Source organism: Canis lupus, chromosome 8 (assembly GCF_011100685.1).
Source record: "Canis lupus familiaris isolate Mischka breed German Shepherd chromosome 8, alternate assembly UU_Cfam_GSD_1.0, whole genome shotgun sequence".
NCBI classification, from domain to species: Eukaryota; Metazoa; Chordata; class Mammalia; order Carnivora; family Canidae; genus Canis; species Canis lupus.
Window position 1 is genome coordinate 37092938 of NC_049229.1, and position 26586 is coordinate 37119523.

The following is a 26586-nucleotide window of genomic DNA, read 5'->3' on the forward strand; positions in this document are numbered from 1 at the left end:
ATATTTTATATTTCATAGGCCTAGGAAGTTTTAGAAAAATTATTGACTATCCACGAAGATTGTTGAGGTTATAATAACTAGCCTTAAATTTAGACATGGAAACATAATATGCTAAGTATCAAAGCCTTTGTTCTTATATCATTATTAATATTTTTAGTTCTGGAAGCATTATCAAAGGAAAAAAAGGAAAATTAAACCCTCAGTTTAAGTTGTTCTATGCTAATTTTTAAAAGTGACTAATTTCATAGTTGATTTTTTAAAATGTTTTTATTTATTTATTTGTGAGAGACACACAGAGAGAGGCAGAGACATAGGCAGAGGAAGAAGCAGACTCCTTGTGGGGAGCCTGATGTGGGACTTGATCCTGGTACCCCGGGACCAAGATCAAAGGCAGATGCTCAACTACTGAGCCATGCAGGCATCCCTAATTTCATAGTTTATTGTAAAAACACATCTAATGATATAAATGAGTCTAATTGTATGTATATTTTAAATTTGTGCACTGAAGTATCTATCTATGGAGTTGGCAAATTGGTGTTCAACTCTTAAAAAGTTTCTCTTTTTCTATGTTCTGTTCTTTTTGGTAGTTGCAAAGAAAGTCTGAGCATAAACTATAGGTCAAAGGTCTCAATTCTTTTGTACAGCCCAATGTGGGGTTTCAACTCACAACCCTGAGACATGAGCTGAGATCAAGAGTTGGACATTTAACCAACTGAGCCACCCAGGTGTCCCAGGCTTCAACTTTTATTATCCCAAAATTGGCCTTGAAGACATCTCCTTGTTTGCCAAAGCCTCCGATATCTAACACAATAGCTTTTATTGTCACTTCTTCACCCTAGAATCCTGGCTTGGGTCAACCTGACTGGTAGACCTGTGCTAAACCTGTGCAATACTCAGTTTACCTTTACTCTGACCTTGTTCACTGTCCTTCCTGGGAAGCTTCTCAAGCCCTAGGTGGATGGATCCCTGGAAGAGGATGTAGCCATACCCAGACAATCCTGAATTCTTTTTTCAATGTACTCTTCTTGAGATATAATTGACATACAACATTGTATAAGTTTAAGGTGTACAATGGGTTGATTTGATACATTTATATTTTGCAATATGATTACCACTGTACCATTGGCTAACTCATCTCTTATGTCACATAATTATCTTTTTTTTTTTTTTTGCAGTGGGAACAATTAAGATCTAGATTCTTAGCAACTTTGAGGTTTATTAATAGCACTGTTTGTAATCACTGTGCTGTGCATTAGATTTATCCCAGAATTCTAAGGTAAACAAGCTTAGGCTCAAGTCAGGGACTTTTTTGCATAACCATGCTTAAGAATATAATAAAAACAAGTTTAAAGTCATGCTACTTTTTACAGGGATGAGTGAAATTGAAATTATATCTCTGAAAACAGGGCTTCCAGGTTGAAGGACACTCAAAGAGAGTAGGGTTGTATAAGTGAGTAGAGTTTTAGATTTTTTTCGGGCTTTCCTTGTGTGTATGTGTGTGTGTGTGTTTTAAGATTTTGTTTATTCATGGAGACACAGATTGAGAGGCAGAGACACAGGCAGAGGGAGAAGCAGGTTCCATGTAGGGAGCCTGAAATGGGACTCGATCCTGGGTCTCCAGGATCAGGCCCTGGGCTAAAGGTGGCTCTAAACCACTGAGCAACCTGAGCTGCCCTTTCCTCATGTTTTTGAGATTCCTCATGTTCCTCAAAGTGATGTCAAGAGAGTTTATTCCTGAGAAATTATAACTTTACTTTTAAATTATTTCTATTGTCATTGCTCAGTTAATCTGGATTCCCCTTACCATTCTGTTGAATAAATTTTCAGCTTCCTCCCATCTTATTTCTAGCTCTTGTGAGTCAAATGGCTGTAGTTGGTTAGCCTTAATTTTTAACCTTTTCAACAACCACGGAAAGAAATTTACAAACATCTAGTGACTGTGTGACATGCAGAGACTTCCCTATTTATGTCACTGTTTGCTCTATCTTCTTGAGCCATTGCTTGAAAATCAACAGATGGGGCTATCCAGTGGAACATGAGAGATATATTTAACTTTAAGGAAGTTTTCAATATAAACTATGTGACCAAACTTCATAGCCATCTGATTTCCAATTTAGTAATTACTGGAATAATTAGATGAGTTACTTTGCAGATGGCACTTAAGTTTCTTGACATATGTGCCCTTGTCATCTATAGCAGATGATACATGTAATGCTTGTTCTTCACTATAGCATTTGTATATATGGGATGTAAAATGAATTTAAGCTTCCCTGCCAAAGTCTCTAATTTTGTTTAGACCCAAATGCAGCATCAAACCCTCCTTGGCTTATACTGATAGAACTGTTGGCTTGCTGTGTTCAGTGTTACACATTGAGGGTAGAGCTGTGCTGACTCCAGTTCTCATAACCTATAATATTTAAACTTTATTTTTAATTCTACATATTGAATAATAAAATTACAGAATGTTTAAACATGAAGAAAGTCACTTTCAAACCAAATTGAAGAAAATTATTATAATTCTTTTCATATTTCCTTCCAGTCATTATTAAAATGACATATTTGCATTTTTAACTTTTTGAGATAAAATCTATGTTCTATAAAATTAACACCCTTTTAAAGTGTAGAAGCCAGTAGTTTTTAGTATATTCACAAAGTTGCACAACCATCACCACTAACTAATTCCAGAGTACTTTCACTACCTCAGAAAGAAAACCCATACCCATTTGTAGACACCACTAACTTCTTCCCTTCTCCAACCTTCTGGGAACAGATAATATCCTTACTGTCTCTATGGATTTGCCTATTCTGGACATTTCATTTAATGGGATTGTACTTTATGTGGCCTTTTGTATCTGACTTCTTTCAGTTAGCATGCTTTCCAGATTCATCCATGTTGCAGCATGTATCACCACTTCATTTTTTCACTGCAGAATGTTTAACTGTATCACATTTTGTTTATCAGTTGATGGACATTTGGGCTATGTCTACCTTTTGGGTGTTATGAATAATACTGTTACAAACATTCATGAACACATTTTTGTGTGAATGTATATTTTCAGTTCTCTTGATTATATACCAGAGGTGGAATTGCTAGATTATGGTTGGAATTTTAAGTCACCTTTAAAAAGGAAAGTTTGTGTGGAACCTTGGTAAAGCAATTGTTACAAGTCTGCGATCACTGTCAACTTCTTAGCCATGTAAGAAGAAAGCTCGTGTAGAAAGCACATAAGCTGACCTACAGTTTAACATAGCATTTCTCTAGCAACCCCTCATGAACCTGTTCAGACTTTCCACGTAGTACTGATAAACACATAGCAAAAAGATGAAATTAGAATCGATAGATTCTAGGATGCACATGAACTCTTGAAATAGCCAAACTTGCCAAAATCAGCTTTCTCTCTGCTTTAGCCAGATGTGTACTTATTCCTAGAGTTTTCCACCATCCAACTTGAAAGGAGGGAAAAAGATAATATCTTCCCCCCATGTGGCACTAACTGAGATATTCAGGGTTTACAGTAATGAGTATGGCATAGTGGTTAAGAGCATACTTTCACCTATTTACTTGAGTGAAAATGTATAGTCTGTATTTAAGAAGATCTATCAGAAAGCATAAGAAAAAAAAACAAAGAGGGAAAAACTTGAAGTTGGTAGCCAAAGAAATACTTACCCAGTTTAATATAGAAACAAGAACAGTTCAATAGAAGAAACTGCCAAAGACGTAACTGAAGAAAACTCTCCCAAGCTTTACAAAAGCCATGGACATTTGGGTAGAAAATCTGGGTTCTAGGAAAAAAATCAACAGAAGATGCCCACAAAGAGACACCTTCTGGTAAAATTTTTGCATTAAAATATTCTAGCAACATTTTGACCAAAACATTCTGTTGCCCATTCAAAAAGTAGAAAAAAAAAAAAGTAAGCTATAGAATCACACTTATTTTAAACATTAAAGATAAACGTAATGGAGCAATATCTACCCAGCTTTTGGGAGAAAAAGATATTGAGACTTTAGAATTTTATACCTATCTATAGTTAACTCACTGCTACCAGAATTATTTTTTTTAAAGATTTTATTTATTTTTTCATGAGAGACACAGAGAGAGAGAGGCAGAGACACAGGCAGAGGGAGAAGCAGGCTCCATGCAGGATCAGGCCCTGAGCTGAAGGTGGTGCTAAACCGCTGAGCCACCTGGGCTGCCCTGCTACCAGAATTATTGCTAACAGAAATATTTTCATCTCCAAAAAACAAAGTTATATTGAGGAACAAAAGGGTTTGTTCCCTCATTTTTTTGCATCTTTGGATATTATATTGAATAACTTCTTCATGTTGTTTCCATTCTGAAATCTGTATTTTTATATTAAGTGCATTAATATCAGCATATCAAATAGTATTTCAGTGATGATAAAGATAGTTAAAAATTTGTAAGAAAAAAGGTTAACAGTGATGGGTGGTAAGATTCCATATGATCTTTTCTTTTACATTTTCGTTGTTATCAAAATATTCTACTACATGAATGAATCATTTTTTATCTAACATCTCTAAAAATAATAGAACTTTTAATCTAGTAAAAATGTTTTATGAACCAAAAAGGTAAAATCAATATAGACAATTTAGTATTTTCCCAGTAGTCAAAATGACTGGAAGGAAGTACAAAAATCTTAATGATGGTTGTCTTAATTTTTTCTATATTTTGCAGATTTTATGTAATGAGCCTCATGTTGCTTTCTAATGGAAAAATATACTTGTACAAAAATAAAAAATTCGTTTCATTAATGAATGACATTAGGTCCAAATGTTTCTGCTTATGAATGATAGATAAACTCTCTTTTCTAAGACTGAATATTATGTAAATCATATCCTGTGTTGCTTAGTGTTACTGACCCACTTGAAGTTTATCTTTTCTTTCCAGAAGTTTTCATTGATAGTTACATTAATAGTTACATTAATCAATGTGTTAAACAAAGAGGAGTTCAACATTTATTTAGGTATCAAATATTTATGAGTACCCACCCTATGTTGGCTGCTGAGAGTGCAATGAGTCACCGAAGCACAGTCCCTGTTCTTATAAAATTATGTCTTATTTGAAAATTGTTTTTTTTAATTTATTTTTTATTGGTGTTCAATTTACTAACATACAGAATAACCCCCAGTGCCCGTCACCCATTCACTCCCACCCCCCGCCCTCCTCCCCTTCTACCACCCCTAATTCGTTTCCCAGAGTTAGCAGTCTTTACGTTCTGTCTCCCTTTCTGATATTTCCTACACATTTCTTCTCCCTTCCCTTATATTCCCTTTCACTATTATTTGTATTCCCTAAATGAATGAGAACATATAATGTTTGTCCTTCTCCAATTGACTTACTTCACTCAGCATAATACCCTCCAGTTCCATCCACGTTGAAGCAAATGGTGGGTATTTGTCATTTCTAATAGCTGAGTAATATTCCATTGTATACATAAACCACATCTTCTTTATCCATTCATCTTTCGTTGGACACCGAGGCTCCTTCCACAGTTTGGCTATCGTGTCCATTGCTGCTATAAACATCGGGGTGCAGGTGTCCCGGCATTTCATTGCATCTGTATCTTTGGGGTAAATCCCCAACAGTGCAATTGCTGGGTCGTAGGGCAGGTCTATTTTTAACTCTTTGAGGAACCTCCACACAGTTTTCCAGAGTGGCTGCACCAGTTCACATTCCCACCAACAGTGTAAGAGGGTTCCCTTTTCTCCGCATCCTCTCCAACATTTGTTGTTTCCTGCCTTGTTAATTTGCCCCATTCTCATTGGTGTGAGGTGGTATCTCATTGTGGTTTTGATTTGTATTTCCCTGATGGCAAGTGATGTAGAGCATTTTCTCATATGCATGTTGGCCATGTCTATGTCTTCCTCTGTGAGATTTCTCTTCATGTCTTTTGCCCATTTCATGATTGGATTGTTTGTTTCTTTGGTGTTGAGTTTAAGAAGTTCTTTATAGATCTTGGAAACTAGCCCTTTATCTGATATGTCATTTGCAAATATCTTCTCCCATTCTGTCGGTTGTCTTTTAGTTTTGTTGACTGTATCCTTTGCTGTGGAAAAGCTTCTTATCTTGATGAAGTCCCAATAGTTCATTTTTGCTTTTGTTTCTTTTGCCTTCGTGGATGTATCTTGCAAGAAGTTACTGTGGCCGAGTTCAAAAAGGGTGTTGCCTGTGTTCTTCTCTAGGATTTTGATGGACTCTTGTCTCACATTTAGATCTTTCATCCATTTTGAGTTTATCTTTGTGTATGGTGAAAGAGAGTGGTCTAGTTTCATTCTTCTGCATGTGGATGTCCAATTTTCCCAGCACCATTTATTGAAGAGACTGTCTTTCTTCCAATGGATAGTCTTTCCTCCTGTATCGAATATTAGTTGACCATAAAGTTGAGGGTCCACTTCTGGGTTCTCTATTCTGTTCCATTGATCTATGTGTCTGTTTTTGTGCCAGTACCACACTGTCTTGATGACCACAGCTTTGTAGTACACCCTGAAATCTGGCATTGTGATGCCCCCAGATATGGTTTTCTTTTTTAAAATTCCCCTGGCTATTCGGGGTCTTTTCTGATTCCACACACATCTCAAAATAATTTGTTCTAACTCTCTGAAGAAAGTCCATGGTATTTTGATAGGGATTGCATTAAACGTGTAAATTGCCCTGGGTACCATTGACATTTTCACAATATTAATTCTGCTAATCCATGAGCATGGAATATTTTTCCATCTCTTTGTGTCTTCCTCAATTTCTTTCAGAAGTTCTATAGTTTTGAGGGTATAGATCCTTTACTTCTTTGGTTAGGTTTATTCCTAGGTATCTTATGCTTTTGGGTGCAGTTGTAAATGGGATTGACTCCTTAATTTCTCTTTCTTCAGTCTCATTGTTAGTGTATAGAAATGCCACTGATTTCTGGGCATTGATTTTGTATCCTGCCACGCTACCAAATTGCTGTATGAGTTCTAGCAATCTTGCGGTGGAGGCTTTTGGGTTTTCTATGTAGAGTATCATGTCATCAGCGAAGAGGGAGAGTTTGACTTCTTCTTTGCCAATTTGAATGCCTTTAATGTCTTTTTGTTGTCTGATTGCTGAGGCTAGGACTTCCAGTACTATGTTGAATAGCAGTGGTGAGAGTGGACATCCCTGTCTTGTTCCTGATCTTGGGGGAAAGGCTCCCAGTGCTTCCCCATTGAGAATGATATTTGCTGTGGGCTTTTTGTAGATTAATGCAGGTGAGAAAGATGTATTTATAAGGGGAAGTAGTTGAAAATACATGAATGAGGGGCAAACACAGAGAGAGGTAATTGTTTTGATGAAAGGGATGGAGATAGGGTCCAGAGCACAGACTGCACAAAGCAGTGCATGCATACCATGTTTGACTGCTGCTAGACATTTAAAAAAATATTTTATTTATTTGCTTGAGAGAGAGAGAGACAGAGACAGAGAGAGACAGAGAGAGACAAAGAGAGAATGAGTGAGTGGGAGAGGAGACAGAGGGATAAGAGAATATCTGCTGAGCATGAGCCAGACCATCTCAGGACCCTGAGATCATGACTTGAGCTAAAGTCAGAGACTTAACTGACTGAGTCACCCAGGCTCCACTGCTAGATATTTTTTTTAAATTAAAGTTTAGTTCATATAAATGTTATGTTAGTTTCAGGTGTACAACATAGTGATTTGACAAGTTTATACATTATGTCATGCTCACCACAAGTGTAGCTACCATCTGTCACCATACAATGCTATTATAATACCACTGAATATATTCCTTAGGCTGTACCTTTCATCCCCCTGACTTATATATTCCATAAGTGGAAGCCTGAACCTCCCACTCACCTCCACCCACTTGGCCCACCCCCAACCCCTCCCATCTGGCAACCATCAGTTGTCTTTGCATTTATGGGTCTATTTCTGCTTTTTTGTTTGTTTTGTTTTTTAGATACCACATATAAGTGAAGTCATATGGTATTTGTCTTTCTTAGTCTGACTTATTTCACTTAGCATAATACCGTCTAGGTCCATCCATGTTGTTGTAAATGCAAGGCCTCATTCTTTTTTATGGCTGAGTAACGTTCCATTTGGTATATATACCATATCCTCTTTATCCATTTATCAATCGATGAATACTTGGGTAGCTTCCTTATCTTAGGTATTTTAAATAATGCTGCAATAAACATAGAGGTGCATGTATCTTTTCAAATTACTGCTCCTAGATATTTTAACAGCTCTTCAAAGATGATGATGATGATGATGATGATGATGATGATGATGTTGGGGAAGATGGTTATTTCTGTTGGAGAAATCACTATATGTCAGGTGCCACACTGATTATTTTCCATGTGTTAACACATTTAATCTTTTATATAGCTATATTTATTATGTCCTCTTGTTGCTTAGGAAACTGAAGCACAGAGAGGTTAAATAATTTGCTCAAGGCCACACAGATAATAAGTGGCAGAGTGTGATTTTCTCTCAGGCAGTATAATTGCTGAATCCATGCCAGTAAGCACTACTACCTATGCTGCCTCTAAAGACAGAGAGAATAATCAATATGTGCATACTTTTTTTTCATGGTAAATGTTGGCTTTGATAGCAGACACTATTATCATTTTGCAGACTACCAAGCTATTATCTTTGTTTATTCTTTCATTGGCTTGCCACTGGATTGGTTCTGTGAGGCAGTACCATTTATTTTCTTTATCTTTTCATGGCATTGGAACCGGTTTGATTCATCCTTTCTCTGGTATCTGGATGGTAGGGTGAGGTAAATATTATCCCTTCATATTTATTAGTCTACATATTAAACCTGCCAAAGGATTAAAGCTGCATTTTAGGAGATTCATTTTAATAAGTTTTCACATATACTCAACTCCCTTAAATAACTCTATTGACACCTGCTCTGTAATTAATTCCTTAATAATTTGCTTTCTGGATTTCTTTACTGAGTAATGTCTTGGCCCAAATGTCATTTCCTTAGACGAATCTTCCCTCAATCCTGAATTAGTTAAAAAAAATTCCTAAATTAGTTCTAGTCTCCCTGCTATTTACACTTCATAGCTGAATTCAGTGGCTGGAACTCTTTAAGGTATATTGGGTAGCACTTAACCAAGGTCAAATAAAACTCAGGATATTTTGATGAAGAGGAGGAAGAAGATAAAATTTCATTTATCAGGTTTCTAAAATATTACCAGCCAAAATATATTTCCAATTTCTTACACTGATGGCATGGATTAGGAATTTTCTTGTCTCCATTGATAATGATAATCATCATATTGCATAGTTGGGTTTGCAAAACTATATCCAGGAAATGATTTTTTTCTCCAACTGCAAATATTGAAAGGAAGATGTCTGAAAGTTTGTCTCAAGAGATTATCTTTTAAGCTTTGGGCAGCTGTGTTTTCCAGGGATTTGCTTTTAAAACACTGATCAACCATTTCCAGCTCAACCCATTTAACAGATATATCTCCTGTAGTTTGTGTGTTTGAAGCTGAATATTAGGCTGAGGATAGGAAGAAAGCACAAGTGCAAAAGAATAGTGAGGTCTGTCATCTGAAGAACCAGCCTAGCGGGATGTACTGAGCAACAATTGTTTTTTTTTCCTTTTTCCTGTACACAGTCCTGGAACTGCCAGCAAGTGTTAAGACTTGTAGAGTATTTGCCACTTTAATTAATAAATATAAACTTTGATCAGTTAGAAGTAAAAGTTGGTTTACTTTAATTGTGATGATGTTTTTTTTTCTTTTGTGCTCTCTTGCCAGTTCCTCCTGAAGCCATTGGCTTCCTATCAGCAGTTGGGGTCTTTATTGTTCTTCTGGTTGTTCTCTTCCTCTTCATCAACAAGAAGATATATTTAGAAAAAATAGGCCTTCCATGCCTGGAGCAACGAGGGAAAAGGAAGCACTCTAAAGACAAGACTGGGATCCATGAGGGGCTGGGTAAGCATGACGCCTTACATTTTCCTGAGCTTGGCAACTTGCTGTGGTTTTGGTCAGGGGAGGAGTATCACTGTTTCCACGATAGGCCCCATTAAGAAATCACATGTGAGCTGTTTGGATGCTGCTGTGGTAGACATGATGAACAGACATTACCGAAGAATACATTAGCTTTGTGAAAGTAATGCCCTTCTTTGAGTTTGAAGAGCAGATGGGAAAAGGCTGACCACCACTTCCTGTCGTTTGAGCTCTTTAGATGTGTGTGTTGAGTTTCCCTCTGACTAATGCTTGACAAAAAAAGTGGTTTTTCATTGACAAGAACCTTGATATGTTTTAGTCTCATTATATTGCAGCAGTGTTGCCATTTCACTTCAGTTAGCTGTTTCTGAGATTTTCATTGCTCTGATCCACTTCCCACCTCACAGGGCAATAATTACTTTTCCAAAGGGAATTTTTTACTCCTTAAGGTCACCGAATCTACTACATAATTTACTAACTGCCAATTTGTTGAAGAAAAATAATATACTCAAATAAATAATTGGCTTCCTGTTCTTAAAGGACATATTTTATTTTTAATTGCTGGAGTGTAGAACTTTGTAGTACAGGAAGTTACCACAGAGTGATGGTTGTCATCACACAGAAGCTGGGCATTTAAAGATAGTGCTCTTATCTTACGGGTGACAACTAAGCTCTCTCTCTTTTGTAAAAAAAATCATTCCAATCCTCATTTCTTCTTCTCTGTCAGGTAAAATGAGTTTGTCAGGTAAAATCTGGGACTTACAAGTGGTTTAGCCACTCTGTCCCAGCTGGGACATAAGTTTGTGAGACGAATAGATTTCTGCTTGGTCATGGGGTCGTATGGAGGTAAGATTCATAGCAATTCTACTTTCCCCCCATAATCAGCTGGTTGGCACAAATTGTGTGACTTAGCAAATTATGGAACCATTCTAAACTTCAATTTCCTCATCTGTATTTTGGGATAATCAATACATCTTCTACAGGGTTAAACTAGATTAATGAATTACTTTTGTAAAGATATCAGCATGGTACCTATGGTAAAAGTCCTAATAGAATCATAGCCATGCAGCGTTAATAAAATATCAGTCACAGTAATGGCTTTTAAGACTGTCATCACCTATAAACACATTGTATTCATTACTTAAATTGGGAAATTAAAATTGGCGATGTTTTCTCCTTTGCAAACTATAACAGGTACAGAGAACTAAGGTTAGAGCTATTTAAGATTTTTTTTGTCTTGTTTGACATGTTATCTGAGTATTTTAGAGACAATTATGAATTATACTTGCAAATAAGGTTTAAAGATAATGTTGAAACAATAACAATAAAGCATGAATCAGAAGCTGTCAGCTGAAGAAACACTGAAAAAATCTATGTCTCAAACTTAGAGTGGGGTCATAGAAAGAGAGCTTTAAAAATAGTTTAATCAGGAGAATCCCAAATTATAATGTCTAAGAACTATACACCTTCATTGGGACATTGCTCCTTTTAAAAGTTTAATTTTTGGTAAAAAAAAAAAAGTCTAATTATCACTGATCAAAAGTCTTTTTGAGAAATGTGCTTGTATCCCAGATTTTGTCTAAGTCTTGATATTTGCCTTAATTACCATCTTCAGAACACTGATTTCTCAGTGAAATTTGGCAAATGTAGAGAAGTAAGGAAGGCAGCCTGATGTGGTGGAAAGAAGCATAGTGAAGACAGCCAGGGCTGTTTTGCCACTAATTAGCTGTGATATTTTGGGAAGCTCATGTCACCTTTCTGGGGCTTAAGTCCTCATTTTCAAAGTGATGAGTTTGGACTCGTTCTCTCCTAATTTCCCTCATGCAGTCCTCTTGGGTTCTTAGGGTTACCATAGCAATTTCTTCTTTAGATCTCAGTCTATGAATGGAAGAGACCTAATAGAAATGATTAACAGTCAACTAGAGCATCCCACTCTTAGATTGAACCATATGAAACTGCCGTTTTTATAGACCCAAGAAATGGCTATCTGCAAGCTAGTCATTATAATTGAATATATGTGATATTCTGAAGAATAAAGTAATTCTTTTCATTTGTGTAGTAATATCAGAGGCAGTCTTTTTTTCTGAAGCCATCATGCAAAATCACCTACCTGACAAAATACTTTGCTTTCTTTTAGGCTATAAAATTTTCAAAGTTCAAAGAACTTACACATATGGTTCTATGTGGATTTAGGTAAAGGGAGAAAGAAACTGCAACTGTTTCTTCCTAATGACACAAGTAGTAATAATAATTTGGCAGTGACACTTGATAGCTATCACTTATTTAGCATTTAATATTACCATGCACCTGCTAAGTATGTTACAAGTTTTACTTGGTTTCTTTATGCAAGGTATTAGTGTTGTTTGGGGAAAGGGCCGGTACTACTTGTAACAAAGGAGGCATTTTTCAGATTCAAGAGAGAAAAATCTGATTAAAAATACCCGCAAAAAAATACCCACAAAAAGACAAAAAACAAAAAAACAAAAAAAGAAAGAAATTCCCATCATGAAATAGTTTTTGAAGAAACCTAGCTTTGCGAGAGAGAGAGAGAGAGGAAGAATAATTTTGTTTTTCTGTTTATTTCTCCCTCAAAAGCTTTCTTTCAAAGCTTTCTGGTTAAAATACAGCAATTTCTCCCCACCAGTTGGGAAGAGGGCCCAGCTGACTGGGTCTTCCCCCAAGACCACCCTTACCTGCAGCTAAATGGGTTAGCTTCTGGTCCAGGAGGCGTCTCCATGCTGTGCCATTTCCTTCTGTTTGGGCTATGATGGCTGCTGTTGTCAAATATATATATTTTTTCATTTCTGTATTTAGGTCAGAATATGTTCAAGTACAACATTCCCACTAAACAATTAAATAAAGAGGTCCTAATATCTCCATCTTGTAGATGGGGAAACTAGGGTTCAGAGACATTTCCCCCCCCCCATTAAGTGGCAGAGCTGGGACTTGCATCTGGGAGTGCCTTAGGCCAGAGGCCCAGATCTTAGTCAGACTTTTTTTCTGCTCAGCTAATCTTCCCAACTCAGTCCACTACTTCATGCTGTTGAATTTCTGGGATGAGAAAAAATAAGGGAAAGTTAGTTTTGGTTCTTGTGGCTGCCATACAAAATGTCACAAACTTGGTGTCTTATAATAGCATAAATTTATTTTTGGCACAATTCTAGAGACTGGAAATTTAAAATCAGGATGTCAGCAGGTCCACACGCTTCTGGCTTCAAGCTCTGCCTCCATCCTCATGATGCCTTCTCCTCCTGTGTGTGTCTGCGCTCTCTGTGTCATTTATCATTGGATTTAGATTTTATCCTGAAAATCCAGGAAGATCTCTTCTCAAGATCCTTAACTACATCTGCAAAGACCTTTCCAACATTCATGGGTTCCAGGGATAAGGACGGGCGTATCTTTATTGGGGGCCACCATTTAGCCACTAACAAGGGGGAGAGGAAGTGAAAGCATAACCTGGAAGTGGTTTTTAATCATTCCAAATTAGGAGAGTTGATGAAGAATTGGATGCAGGATTCTCTTTTCTCTATTTTCCTTAGTGGCATTCCACATGCCCCTCCTGGTGTTAGAATGATTTTTACAAAGAGATGCAACAAAAATTTAAGTCAAATGCTTATAATATGGATTGTAATCATCAGTCAGTTTGCTTTCTAACTGCAATCCCTGTTGAACTGCCCTGGGTCTCAATCCTGAGACACTTAAAAAACAAAACAAAAACAGTGCCCAAAGCTCACTGCAAATGAATCAAATCAGAATAGAGAGTGGTAGTGTCAGGGAAATCATATAGCTTTACAAAGAGTACTAGGTGACTTAAAGGTGTGGCCACGGTGGAGTACCATGGATGGACATGGAGATAGGTTCACTGCTAATTTTCCCTTTCAGGTCAGGAAGGATAGTGTGCGAGCAGAGTGTTAACACTCACCAAATCCACCCTTGCTTCTGCCCACAAGGTATCCATCTGGTGGTTCCCTACGTGTTTCCTTACCTGACTACTTCAATTCAGTTCTGCCTTGGTCATCAAGCAAGCTTTTCTCTTTATGATATTTTCCCTTTCCAAAGCCCTGTATATACCATAACATAACCAGTAGCTTCTGTACAGGGATTTAAAAAAATAAGATATTTAGGAAAAGTACCTACTTTATAAAATTATTCAGAGTTGCCAAATTACAAGCAATTCCAATTGAATTACAATTGAAAACTCTCAGAATCTTTCAAGATTTTCAAGATCTTTCCCTCCCTCCCTTCTTTCTTCCCTCTCTCCCTCCCTCCCTGTCTCCCACCCTCCCTTCTTTCCTTCCTTCCTTCCTTCCTTCCTCCCTTCTTTCCTTCCTTCCTTCCTTCCTTCCTTCCTACTTTCCTTCCTTCCTTCCATACCCATCATGAAGCCCAATGTGGGCCTTGAACTCACAACCCTCAGATCAAGACCTGAACTGAAAATTTTTACAAATTTTTAGTGAATTTGGCCCAAACAGAAGAGTGTGGCCATTCCATTGATAAAACTTCCAATGTTTTATGAGTGATTTTGACAACATTTTATTTTCCTTTTATGCCCAAATAAGAAAGAGCAATGATAAACATTACAAAATGGTATGAATCAGGATCTGAAACATATATAAAAATAAAAATATAAAGGGTACTTAACAGTAGATAGGAATGGTTTCACTTTTGTATTTATTTTCGGCTCCTTGAGGTAAGAGGGACATATAGCCATGTGCTCATATTACAGTTGTAAGTAACCAACATCCTCTTCTTTGTATCTTATGTTTAGTATGATTGATTAATTAATTATAGGCAGAAAAGGGTGGTTTTTTTTTTTTAAAGGATACTGTACACACCATACAATCCATACTTTACTGGGGGTTTTTTAGATGTCATTTTTAACAGTCTATTTTATTTTACCTGTACCCAGAGTCTAGGTATCTTCACCTATAGATCTGTGCATTGATTTTGGGCATAAACTACTCAGATGAATTATAAGTGTATCAGATAGGGGGATCCCTGGGTGGCACAGCGGTTTGGCGCCTGCCTTTGGCCCAGGGCGCGGTCCTGGGGACCCGGGATCGAGTCCCACATTGGGCTCCCGGTGCATGGAGCCTGCTTCTTCCTCTGCCTGTGTCTCTGCCTCTCTCTCTCTGTGACTATCATAAATAAAAAAAAAATAAGTGTATCAGATATTTTGGAATTTTAAAAAAAGCTCAATATTTTCTTCCCTCTTCCATCTGTCCTTCCTCCCTTCCTCCTTCCCTCCCACACTCCCTTCTTTCCTTCCTTCCTTCCTTCCTTCCTTCCTTCCTTCCTTCCTTCCTTCCTTCCTTCCTTCCTTCCTTCCTTCCTTCCTTCCTTCCTTCCTTCCTTCCTTCCTTCCTTCCTTCCTTCCTTCCTTCCTTCCTTCCTTCCTTCCCCATCATGAAGCCCAATGTGGGGCTTGAACTCACAACCTTTAGATCAAGACCTGAACTGAGATCAAGAGTAGGACATTTAACCAACTGAGCCACCCAAGCGCCCCAGTCTTGGGATAATTGAAAACTATAAATGCCACTGAAATGCTTTTTATACAATTAAAAACTTCTGGATTGCACAATAACTTATTTTAGAGTTATGGATTTTATAATCCTTAAAACTACCCCTTCTTTCCCCATTTTTTCCTGAAATAGTGGGATAAATGGAATAGCCCCTCTATAATTCTTATGTCATATTTCCCCCATGAGGAATATGCAAAACAAGACCCAATTTGAAGGTAGTAGCTAGAGTGGAAGATTTACTTTTCAACAATCTAGATTTAAAAGTAATTTCTCTTTTGATTTTAAGGCTTTCATTGCATAGAATATGCATTTCTCTAACTATGTGTCATATTAGGTTGAATTCTAATAAATTACTCTTTTTGTAGATTAGAAGTTTCATGTGATTCAACATAATACATGAGATGAAAAATTGAGAATTGAAGTGCTGTAAAAGTTTGAACATTAAGACAAACCACAGTATGTCTCATTGTGTTGTCCAGGTACTTGTTTTATTGACTTGATTAAGACACAGATAATTGAGAATACTTCTCAATGGACTTATCAAAGTATCACTAATTGCACCTTGTTTGGTGGGTATGAATTCCAAAGAACCTAGTTGAGAAGTTACTGGTTTGAGAATGTTCATCCATCCATTCAATATTATTTGTTGGGAATCTGTGTTATACTATAGTGTGCTAAGTGCTAGAAATGAAATGATGAAAAAGAAATATGTAGTCCTTACTCCTTTGGAAATTAATTAAATTTTTTGACAAAGAGAGACAAAAACAAAATCGAAAGTAAAGAGACAAAATATAGGTTATTACAAATACTATTAGAGATTAAAATGATAATTGACAAAGTGGGGAGATTTACTCTAGATAAGAGTTGAACACATCTTACATCTTGCTCATTGTTGGGTAGAGAGAGAAACACATACATGCATGCACACCACATTATACTGATCTGTTTCTCTGAAGAACCCTTATATAGCTCCTAATAGCCACTACAGATATTTTGGTTATCCTACCCTATATCTAAATTTATCTCTATCACTGAATATTTAAACCTATACCTATGTCTATATCTAAATAGTTTATATACATATAAGCATATTTATATAATAGAGAGATATAGCTCTCTCTCCATTTCTGTGTATATATGTATGTGTATCTCCTCCCCTCCATCTCTAGGTACATTCATGTACATGATCTAATGTCTATGTACATGAATGTACCTAGAGATGGAGAGGAGGAGATACATTGAAAGAGAGGGAGAGGTTATCTTAAGGAATTTGTTTATACAATTATGGAGGCTTAGCAAGTCCAAAATCTACAGGATGGGCCGATAGACTAGAAACCCAGGGAGAAACCGATGTTGCAGTTGAAATCCAAATGCTATCTGCTGGCCAAATTCCTTCTTGCTCTTGGGAGGTCAGTCTTTTTTTCTGTTAAAGTTTTCAACTGATTGGATGAAGCTCACCCATATTATGGAGGGCATTCTGCTTTACACAAAGTCTACCAATTTAGGTGTTACTCTCATTCATAAAAATCACATCACAGAAATATCCAGAGTAATATTTGATCAAATATCTGGGCACTATGTCTCAGTCAAGTTGATCCATAAAATTAACCATCACAGGTGCTTTCTTAACATCTGTGTTCATATTCTTGTTTCCTTCCTTAACAGTTGGGAGGTTGGGAAGAGATCTTCACTTTTTAAAAACTTTATTATGGACATTATTATACAGACAGGAAAGTAGAGAAAGGATTGTATAATGAATCCCATGTACCTATAGCTCAACTTCAACAATTATTAGCAAAGAGAATTCATTTCTAATTTAAACCCTATTGTCTCCATTTCCTTGTTTTCCTTGAGAAATAGAGGGACTAGATGTCTGTCCCTGTAAAATGTCTCATCCCTTACTATTTGTTTTCTTGCAACTTAAATGATGGGTTATTATCCCCAGTTCAAGGAGTTGACCCAGCAAATGAACATGTTACACACTAGCTGATTGCCAGAGATGGGAGACATTAGATTAAGGGTTCAGAGGACCTTTGACAAATCTGAGCACATTTATAGTTGGAATATAAGGATCTCTGCTTTCTGAGCTATTTATATAAGGGTATATGATGAGTTACCTTAGAAACAGATTCTTGTGGCATTTGAGCTTCCTCTATGATGCTAGGATATTAATAAAAACAAATCTGAAGCTCTCTGTAAGTATGCTGTGGAAATGTTTAACACCTAAGTTTGAGAACTCCCTAAACACACATCACCATTTCAGAAGCTGTAGAAAATTTCTTTGATGAGTTTTCACTTTTCCAATGACTCTAAACATATGGAGGTGTGTGTGTGTGTGTGTGTGTATGCCTATATATCTAACATATATAGTCCTAAGTCTGAATTTTGGCAGAAACTCTGGAGCTTTTTTTGCATTTGAAATAGCCATAGCATAGAATTTTATCCCAGAGTTCTAGGTAGACCTCTGTCAACCATGGCAGTTCACATAGAGGCACTCACTAAATGTTTATTGCTTGGTGGATTGAAGTTCTTTCTCCTCTTTTTTCAGAACTGATCATCAGAATTATATGAGGAGGCCTTAAACATACACCCTTTTGAATGGAGATGCTGAAACTAACTCACCAACTTTATGGGTAGCTTTGAGGGATTTTGATGTAGTGGAGATGAACCTATTATTTTCATTTATAGATCAGGAAATTGCTTTTAAGTTTAGAGCTTATGTGTTTACACATGCTAAAGAATGGCACAGTTAACAACAGTTGTTCTCTCTCTCTCTTTTTTTTTAAATAAAGATTCTATTTATGTGTTCATGAGAGACACAGAGAGAGAGAGGCAGAGACAAAGGCAGAGAGAGAAGCAGGCTCCATGCAGGGAGCCCGATGTGGGACTCGATCCTGGGACTCCAGGATCACACCCTGGGCTGAAAGAAGGCGCTCAACCACTGAGCCACCCAGGCGTCCCCAGTTGTTCTCTTTGTAATGTCTTCCAAAGATACACAGTATCTGGAGGATAGCATAGGTGACAAAAGTTACATTTATTGGAGGACATTAGATTTTTGTGCTTCTCCTGTCAGCAAGACAGCAATGCTTATTATACTTTAAAGATATACATGCCTTACATAAAAAGAAAACCTTCAGTTGGTAGGTGGGTGGCAAGGAGAAAGGATTATTGTTTGTGTAGAATAGTAGCACAGATAATTTTCTGCATTAAAGTGGGTGTCTATGAGTTTATATGCTGAACTAGCTATTTGAGTACTCAGTTTTAAACTAGTTATTGGAGTAACAGCTTTAAAATATCATCATTTTCTTAGCCTGACAGATTAAAGTAAAAGAAAAAACATGTCTATGGTTATATCTGCATTCTTCTAAAACCCACTTAAAGGAGCAAATGCTTTATTCACAGAAGCTCTCATAATAATTGCAAGTTTCTTTTATCCTAGGCTTACTGAATGAGGTTTAACAACAAGGCGACAGGTATTATTTGAAGCGTGTGAATTTAGGAATTCCAAAACCATTTTGAATCTTATTTTCTAAGTTTCCATACTCCAAGTCTTCAAAAACAGTTCTTAAAACTTAGGAACAATTAATATCAATGTTATAGAATGAATTGCTACGTGCTTAAAAACTTTTCTTTTTTGTTTTTCTCTGGTGAGCATTGACTGTAGAGTGATAATTTACATTTGTCATTTCATAAAAGTGTGGGCCACTTAATGAGAGAGGAGAGTGATGGAGAAAACCTTACCTTTAGGGCATTTGAATATTTCTTTTAAAATTATTTTGAAATGAAATACAAAAAATGGCATTATAAGGCACATTATGCAAAGTATGGTGATTCACTTCAAAGTTGGTGAAGCTTACCTGGACTCAGTAGCAGAAAGTTCTCTCCTTTTTTTAAATTTTAATTTAATTTTTAATTTTTTTATTTTTTAAAGATTTTATTTATTTATCCATGACAAAGAGAGAGAGACAGACAGAGAGAGAGAGAGAGAGAGAGAGAGGCAGAGACAAAGGCAGAGGGAGAAGCAGGCTCCATGCAAATAGCCCAACGCAGGACTCCATCCTGGGACTCCAGGACCACGCCCTGGGACCACGCCCTGGGCTGAAGGCAGGCGCAAAACTACTGAGCCACCCAGGGATCCCCCCTCTCCCTTTTTTTTAAAGTTTTTTTTTTTTTTTTTTTATCTTCCCAAATTCCTTTATCGCTCTTCTACCCTTAAACAAGTAATGCTTACTAAAGCTATACTCAGTAGCTCACCATTCTATGTTGGAAAGATGTCAGAGTTCTAAAAATTTTTATTTTTCTCATGGGTTGGCTTTATAATCAAAGACTTAAACTGGTATTAGTTTTAAGAATATTTTAGGACAACAATTCCATTTAGAATTTCCCCAAAGAGTCTAAAACTAACCAAAATGTGTATTTTGTGTGGGACTATGTTTAGAAATGGTATACCAGTGTGAAATGTCACTTTCCATATCACTTGGAGGATTTTTCTTTTCATTAGCTGTTCTATAAGACTCACATTTATACCAGTATGCTTTTTGGGATGAAATGTTAGTATTTTATTACTAGAAAGTAGAATTATTTATTTATTTATTTATTTATTTATTTATTTATTTATTTAGTAGAATCATTTATTATGGGTGATGGTAATAAATCCTTGTTGGACTGAACTGTACTAACAGAAGAATTCAGGGGCATTTGCTAATCCTCTGCAAGCAAATTTCTTATCTTTTAGTGAGAAATTGGAAGGATTGAAAATGAAAGAGAAGAGAAAAGTAAAAGACAGGCATTGTTGGCTTAAAATAGAAATATAACTAGCATTTTGGTTTAACTGAATAAATACAATCTGTGTAACTATATATAATGCTATAAAATAGGTCACACGTGTATGTAGAATTAGTTAAGAACATTTGGATCCACTATTATACTGAGAAAACAGAGCTTCCCAGTTCTTATGTGAAATTCTCCACCAGTGGGAAAGAAAATGTGAAAGGAGTGTTTTCAAATGTTCTTTGATTGGGGCCACTTTGGCCGGTCAGGATTGAGAGACGTCATGTACCACCCACCTAACCTACTTGTGTTTATAACCACAAAGATCCCATTAAGTCTGCTGCTTTTGATGGGCTCCCAGGGGGAACTGATTATTAATGTTTGCCAGACACAGAAGTATTGATATTGTCATGTTATTAGCATTACTATTCTAAGAGCCCAGTCATCAAGGACCCCAGGAGACCTTATTTTGATAACCACTAATGAAGGAGATAAAATGTGTAGCAATAGTCATTTTTGTAATGAACAATTTTACTACCTGCTTAGTTTGAAGCTTATGTAAACAAATGAAAAGGGAAAACATAAGGAAAAATACTGAACACTTGTTAGCATTGATTTAGGTTGAGAGTTCCAATCTAAGAGTATTGATATGTTCATTCATAGACAGAAGGGGGCCAGCATAAATAAAAATATGAGGCCATGTCCTAAGAACTAGCAGAAACATGTATAATAGATTAATAATTTGTGATGGAGTGGTTTTATGGCTATATATGAAAGTTTCATTAGGTATAAGATTCATATTTTCTTCATCACAAACATAGTTGGATCCAAATTAAAATGGTATAATTGTTGGTTGCAAGGTATCTTTTACAGATAGAACTAATCTCACCAATCAGTGCTTTTCATAGCAGTGACAATTGGCAGTAGTTGGTGAAAGATGCTTTTGAGACTTTGCAAAAGGTATATTCAGATATTCACAACCATTGATGGCCTATTCTACAGTAGTCACTCAACTAGATGCTGACAATAGGCAGAGGTAAAACTAACATGTTACCTGATCTTATGGAGCTTCTAGTTTAGAGAGGAAGATAGATGTTAAAAGAAATAGGGGATCCCTGGGTGGCGCAGCGGTTTGGCGCCTGCCTTTGGCCCAGGGTGCGATCCTGGAGACCCGGGATCGGGTCCCACATTGGGCTCCCGGTGCGTGGAGCCTGCTTCTCCCTCTGCCTATGTCTCTGCCTGTCTCTCTCTGTGTGACTATCATAAATAAATAAAAATTAAAAAAAAGAAATAATTATGTAAGTTATCAATGAGCTAAAATTATAAACCTTAAAGACTCCATCAAAACCTACTAGAACACTGATAAATGAATTCAGTAAGGTTGCAGGATACAAAATCAACATACAGAAATCTGTTGCATTCCTCTTCTCAAGTGATGAAGTAGCAGAAAGTGAAATTAAGAAAATAATCCCATTTACAATTGCACCCAAAATAATAAAACATCTAGGGATAAACTTAACCAAAGAGATGAAAGAAATGTACTCTGAAAACTATAAAACACTGATGAAAGAAATTTAAGATGATGCAAAGAATTGGAAAAACATTCATCCTCCTAGGTTGGAAGAAAAAATAGTGCTAAAATGTCTATACTACCCAAAGCAATCTATAGATTTAATGCAATTTAATGCAATCCCTATCCAAATGCCAACAACTTTTTTCATAGAACTAGAATAAGAAATCCTAAAACTTGTATGGAACTACAAAAGACTCAAATAGCCAAAGCAACCTTGAAAAAGAAAAACAAACCTGAAGGTGTCACAATTCCAAATTTCAAGTTATATTACAAAACAGTAGTAATTAAAACAGTATGGCACTGGCCTAAAAATAGACACATAGATCAACAGAACAGAAGAGAAAACCCAGAAGTAAGCCCACAATGATATGGTCAATTTATCTTCAACAAAAGAAGAATGAATATACAATGGGAAAAAGTCTCTTCAACAATGGTGTTGGGAATATTGGACAGCTACATGCAAAAAGAGGAAACTGGACCACTTTCTTTCACTATACACAAAAATAAACTCAAAATGGATTAAAGACCTAATTTTGAGGCCTGAAACCATAAAAATCCTTGAAGACAGCATAGGTAGTGATATCTCTGACATCAGCTGTAACATTTTTCTAGGTATGTGTCCTAAAGCAAGGGAAATAAAAGCAAAAATAAACTTTTGGGACCACATCAAAATAAAAGTTTATGAACAACGAAGGAAACAATCAACAAAATTGAAAGGCAACATGTGAAATGGGAGAAGATATTTACAAATGACATATCTGATAAATGGTTAGTATACCAAATATATAAAGAACTTATACAACTCCATATCAAAAAAACAAATAATCCAATTAAGAAACAGGCAGAAGACATGAAAAGGCATTTCTCTAAAGAAGACACACAAATGGCCAACAGACACATGAAAAGATGCTCAACATCACTCATCATCAGGGAAATGCAATTCAAAACCACAGTGAAATATCACTCTCAAACCTTTCAGAATGACTAAAATCAAAAAACATAAGAAACAAGTGTTAGCAAGGATGTGGGAAAAAGGAACTGTTGGTGGGAATGCAAATTGGTGCAACTACTGTGGAAAATGGTATGAAGGCTCCTCAAAAAATTAAAAATGGAACTACCCTATAATCTAGGAATTTCAATACTGGATATTTACTCAAAAAATATTAAAAGGTGAATTCAAAGGGATACATGCACTCCTGTGTTTATTGTGGCATTATTTACAATATGGAAACAGCCCAAGTGTCCGTTGACTGAGGAATAGATAAAGAAGATGTGGTGTATATACACAATGGAATATTATTCCACCATAAAAAAGAATCTTGCCATTTGCAACAACATGGATAGAGCTAGAAAGTAAGTGAAGTAAAGTCAGTCAGAAGAAGTCTTCTTCAGAAGAAGACAAGTACCATATGATCTCATTCATATGTGGAATTTAAGAAACAAAACAAAACAAGCAAAGGGAAAAAAGAGAGACAAATCAAGTAGCAAACTCTTAGCTATAAAGAACAAACTGATGTTTGTCAGAGGGGAGGTAGCTGAGGGGGGTAAAAAACCCTGCAATTATAATATAGGAAGTGTTAATAAGAAGGAATAAGAGGTGCTAAGAGAGACTATTTCAGGGGTGACTGAGAGGCTCAGTAGGTTAACCAGCCTATTCTTGGTTTGGCTTAGGTCATATTATCAGGGTTCTGGGATTGAGCCCTGCATCATAATCCATGTTCATTGTGGAGTCTGCTTGTCCTTCTCCCTCCCACTCTGTTCTCCTTGTGTGCCCTCTCGTAAACAAACAAACAAACAAACAAATAAATAAATAATTTTTAAATGAGACTATTTCAAGAAGACATACTTGAGTCTGAGACGGCTGTTGTCAGGCTGAGACAGGAAAGGAGGTGGATGGGCTTTGGGGGACAGGGGAAGAAAGCCTGAGGGAGGAGCATGGTCTCAGTCAGTTGGAGGAGTTTGTTGAAGTAAGATGAAGGGGTGATATGAGATACTGAAGAACAAAGAGCAGATAGAGAGTAGTTACAGATAAGAAGGGGTCAAACCATGCGTGGCCTTCCAAGTCCTATGAAGGATTTTGGATTTCATCTTAGGAGCAGTAAAAGTAATTTTAAGTCATTTCAAAAATGGAATGACACAATCAACTATGTGTCATAGTAGATAGTCTAAAATACTGAATGGGCTTAAGAAATTTGGAGAATAAAAGGTGCTATTGTTACAATAGCAAAAGCATTGAGCAATTGAAAGCTCTGGTTGAACCCACCCTAGTCTTTTTGTTAAGGTCATCATGCTCAAACACAAAGCTGTCTGTTGGATAGGTTGAAAAATATTTTTACAATAAATCTTCCTCAACTTAAGCAGTAGTTTAGAATATTTAAAAAACTTTACTATACTTACTTTGGAAAAATAATTCCAATAGTTTCATTTTTTTAAATTAATTTTTATTTATTTATGATAGGCACACAGTGAGAGAGAGGGAGGCAGAGACACAGGCAGAGGGAGAAGCAGGCTCCATGCACCGGGAGCCCAATGTGGGATTCGATCCAGGGTCTCCAGGATCGCGCCCTGGGCCAAAGGCAGGCGCCAAACCACTGCGCCACCCAGGGATCCCAATAGTTTCATTTTTTAAAGAGTTTCATTATAATGAAATAGGCAGCAAAGGTGGAATGGAAACAAAATGACAATAGACTTTGAGGTCAGACAAACCTGGATTTGAACCTCACCTTGGCCACTAATGAGGAAAATACCTTTACATTTTTTATTTCTAAGGTCTTTTGGAATAGTGGTTAAAGCAAGAATTTGGAATTCAAGGAAGAATTGGAATCCTAGCTACATTATTTATTATAGGTGTGAACCTTGGGGCAAATCACCCCTTCTGAGCCTCAGTTTTTTCAACTGCAAAATGCAAAGGCTACTATCTTTCACAAAGAGTTTTTGTTTATATAGGTTGTCAAAAAGCATTGCATGTTGTAAAGTGCTTGGCAAATGTTGCCTATAATGGTAGTATTGTGTTTCTGGGTCTTTGCACATTAGAGAAAGGATTAAAAGAGTTTGATACGTTTTTGCCCTTTAAAATGTCACAAATTTGGGTTTAGTAATGAATAACTGATAATCAGTGCCTGTTATGTACTGGATTCTATTCTAGGTGCCTTAGAAATATCGAGGAATCTAATTTCCACTGTGAATTGTAAGACAGAGGGTAGTACTCCCTATATTGTAGATGAAGACACTTTAAGTGCACTCAGGTAATGTGATTTGCCTCATGCTGTGGCATAACTGAAAGATTATCCAACATTGAGCAGTGTTTTGTGTGATTCCAAGTCCATTGCTACTGCTTTTCTTCATGCTGTCTCATTTTTCTCAATGTCTACTGATGAAAGTATGTTTTGGTAATAGGGCAGTTTCACATTTAGCTTTACGCTAATTGCCTCCCCTCTTCTGGCCACCCACCTGAAGTCTAGTGGTAAAGGGTCTGTTGTATTGCACATACCCTAGCAATGAAAATATGGCTGTATTGTATTGTATCCATATCATTGATGTAAATGGTCCTCAGTAGTCTGTTTTTATATTTAGGATTTCAGCCTTTAGATCACATTTTGGACAAATGCTACAAAAGATATTTCATCTCAGTGACAGATATTCCTACCCATATTCCATACCATTTTTTCTTAACAGAAAACACCTGTAGTCTCTTTTGAATCATGTTGAAGATGGATTACAGCCCATTTTATAGTTATTTTGACTCTATGTGTTATTCATGCTTCTAAGCTTTCTTGTTCACACTAGGTAATGCAAGATGCCATTCTCTGAAAGGTATGATAATTGTCATAAAATTTTAGACTTAATTAGCCTTATGACCACTCTAAGAAGTCAGTGATAACTAACTTACATTTAAGAGAAGACACAAGGGAGTTAACCAATGACTATAAAAAGACACTTCAGATAAACCCAATATTCTTTTATTTTTACATATTTTTTTTATTATTGAAGTATAGTTGATAAACACTGTTATATTGATTTCAGATATAACATAGTAATTAGACAAGTCTATACATTATGCACTGCTCACCATGGTAGTTGTCATTACCATCTGTCACCATACGTTATTACAATATTATTGACTCTATTCCCTATGTTGTACTTCTCATCCTTGTGACTTATTCATTTTAGAATTGGAAGTTTGTACCTCATACATCTAATTCACCCATCTCCAAACCCAATATTCTTGACTTTTACTTATGACTGCCCTACAGATCTTGGTAGAGAATAAGGAGGATAGATTTTCCAGGGTGATTTCTCCTTTAAAAAAATTGCTAAACATTAACACACTTCAGTAGATAAACTGGTATAAGATTTTGATTTGGTGCTAGGTTACCTGCGGACCATATTATTAGAAACATTTTCTTTTCTCTCAATGTTTTTGACTCTCTCCAGGAGCTCATAATCCTTTAAAAATCACACAGGCATACAGGCTTCCACTTTATCTTTCACCAAAATACCATTCATTTTTAAGGCATACCTCCCAGAAGCTAGTATTTCTTCTTAGGTGGTAACTTTCCTCTCTCCTTCCAAGCATCTGTTATCAGATAGAAAATAGGGTCAGAAAGATTTAACTAACAGCCTTTAAAGGACCATGAGCGTTATTATTCTGGGCATGGAACCACTTCTTTTCTGTTCACAATTACCCTTGGTGAGGATGATCAAAATATGTGATAAAGCAATGGCTCAGGAATTTGATAATTATCCCCCCTATAGAAACAACT

At 36.5% G+C, this 26586-nt stretch overlaps 1 protein-coding gene across 8 annotated transcripts in view; it reads left to right on the forward strand.

Annotated features, from left to right (window-relative positions):
- Positions 1-26586, forward strand: part of SYT16 (synaptotagmin 16) — a 235213-nt gene that overhangs the window by 102636 nt on the left and 105991 nt on the right. For 5 of the 8 annotated variants that reach the window (XM_038544889.1, XM_038544895.1, XM_038544893.1 and 2 more), the window contains one exon: positions 9767-9943. In XM_038544889.1, the coding sequence (XP_038400817.1) occupies positions 9767-9943 (177 nt within the window). Of the gene's footprint in view, positions 1-9766; positions 9944-26586 lie in introns of those variants that run through there. The other 3 variants (XM_038544888.1, XM_038544894.1, XM_038544890.1) reach the window with 1 other exon arrangement.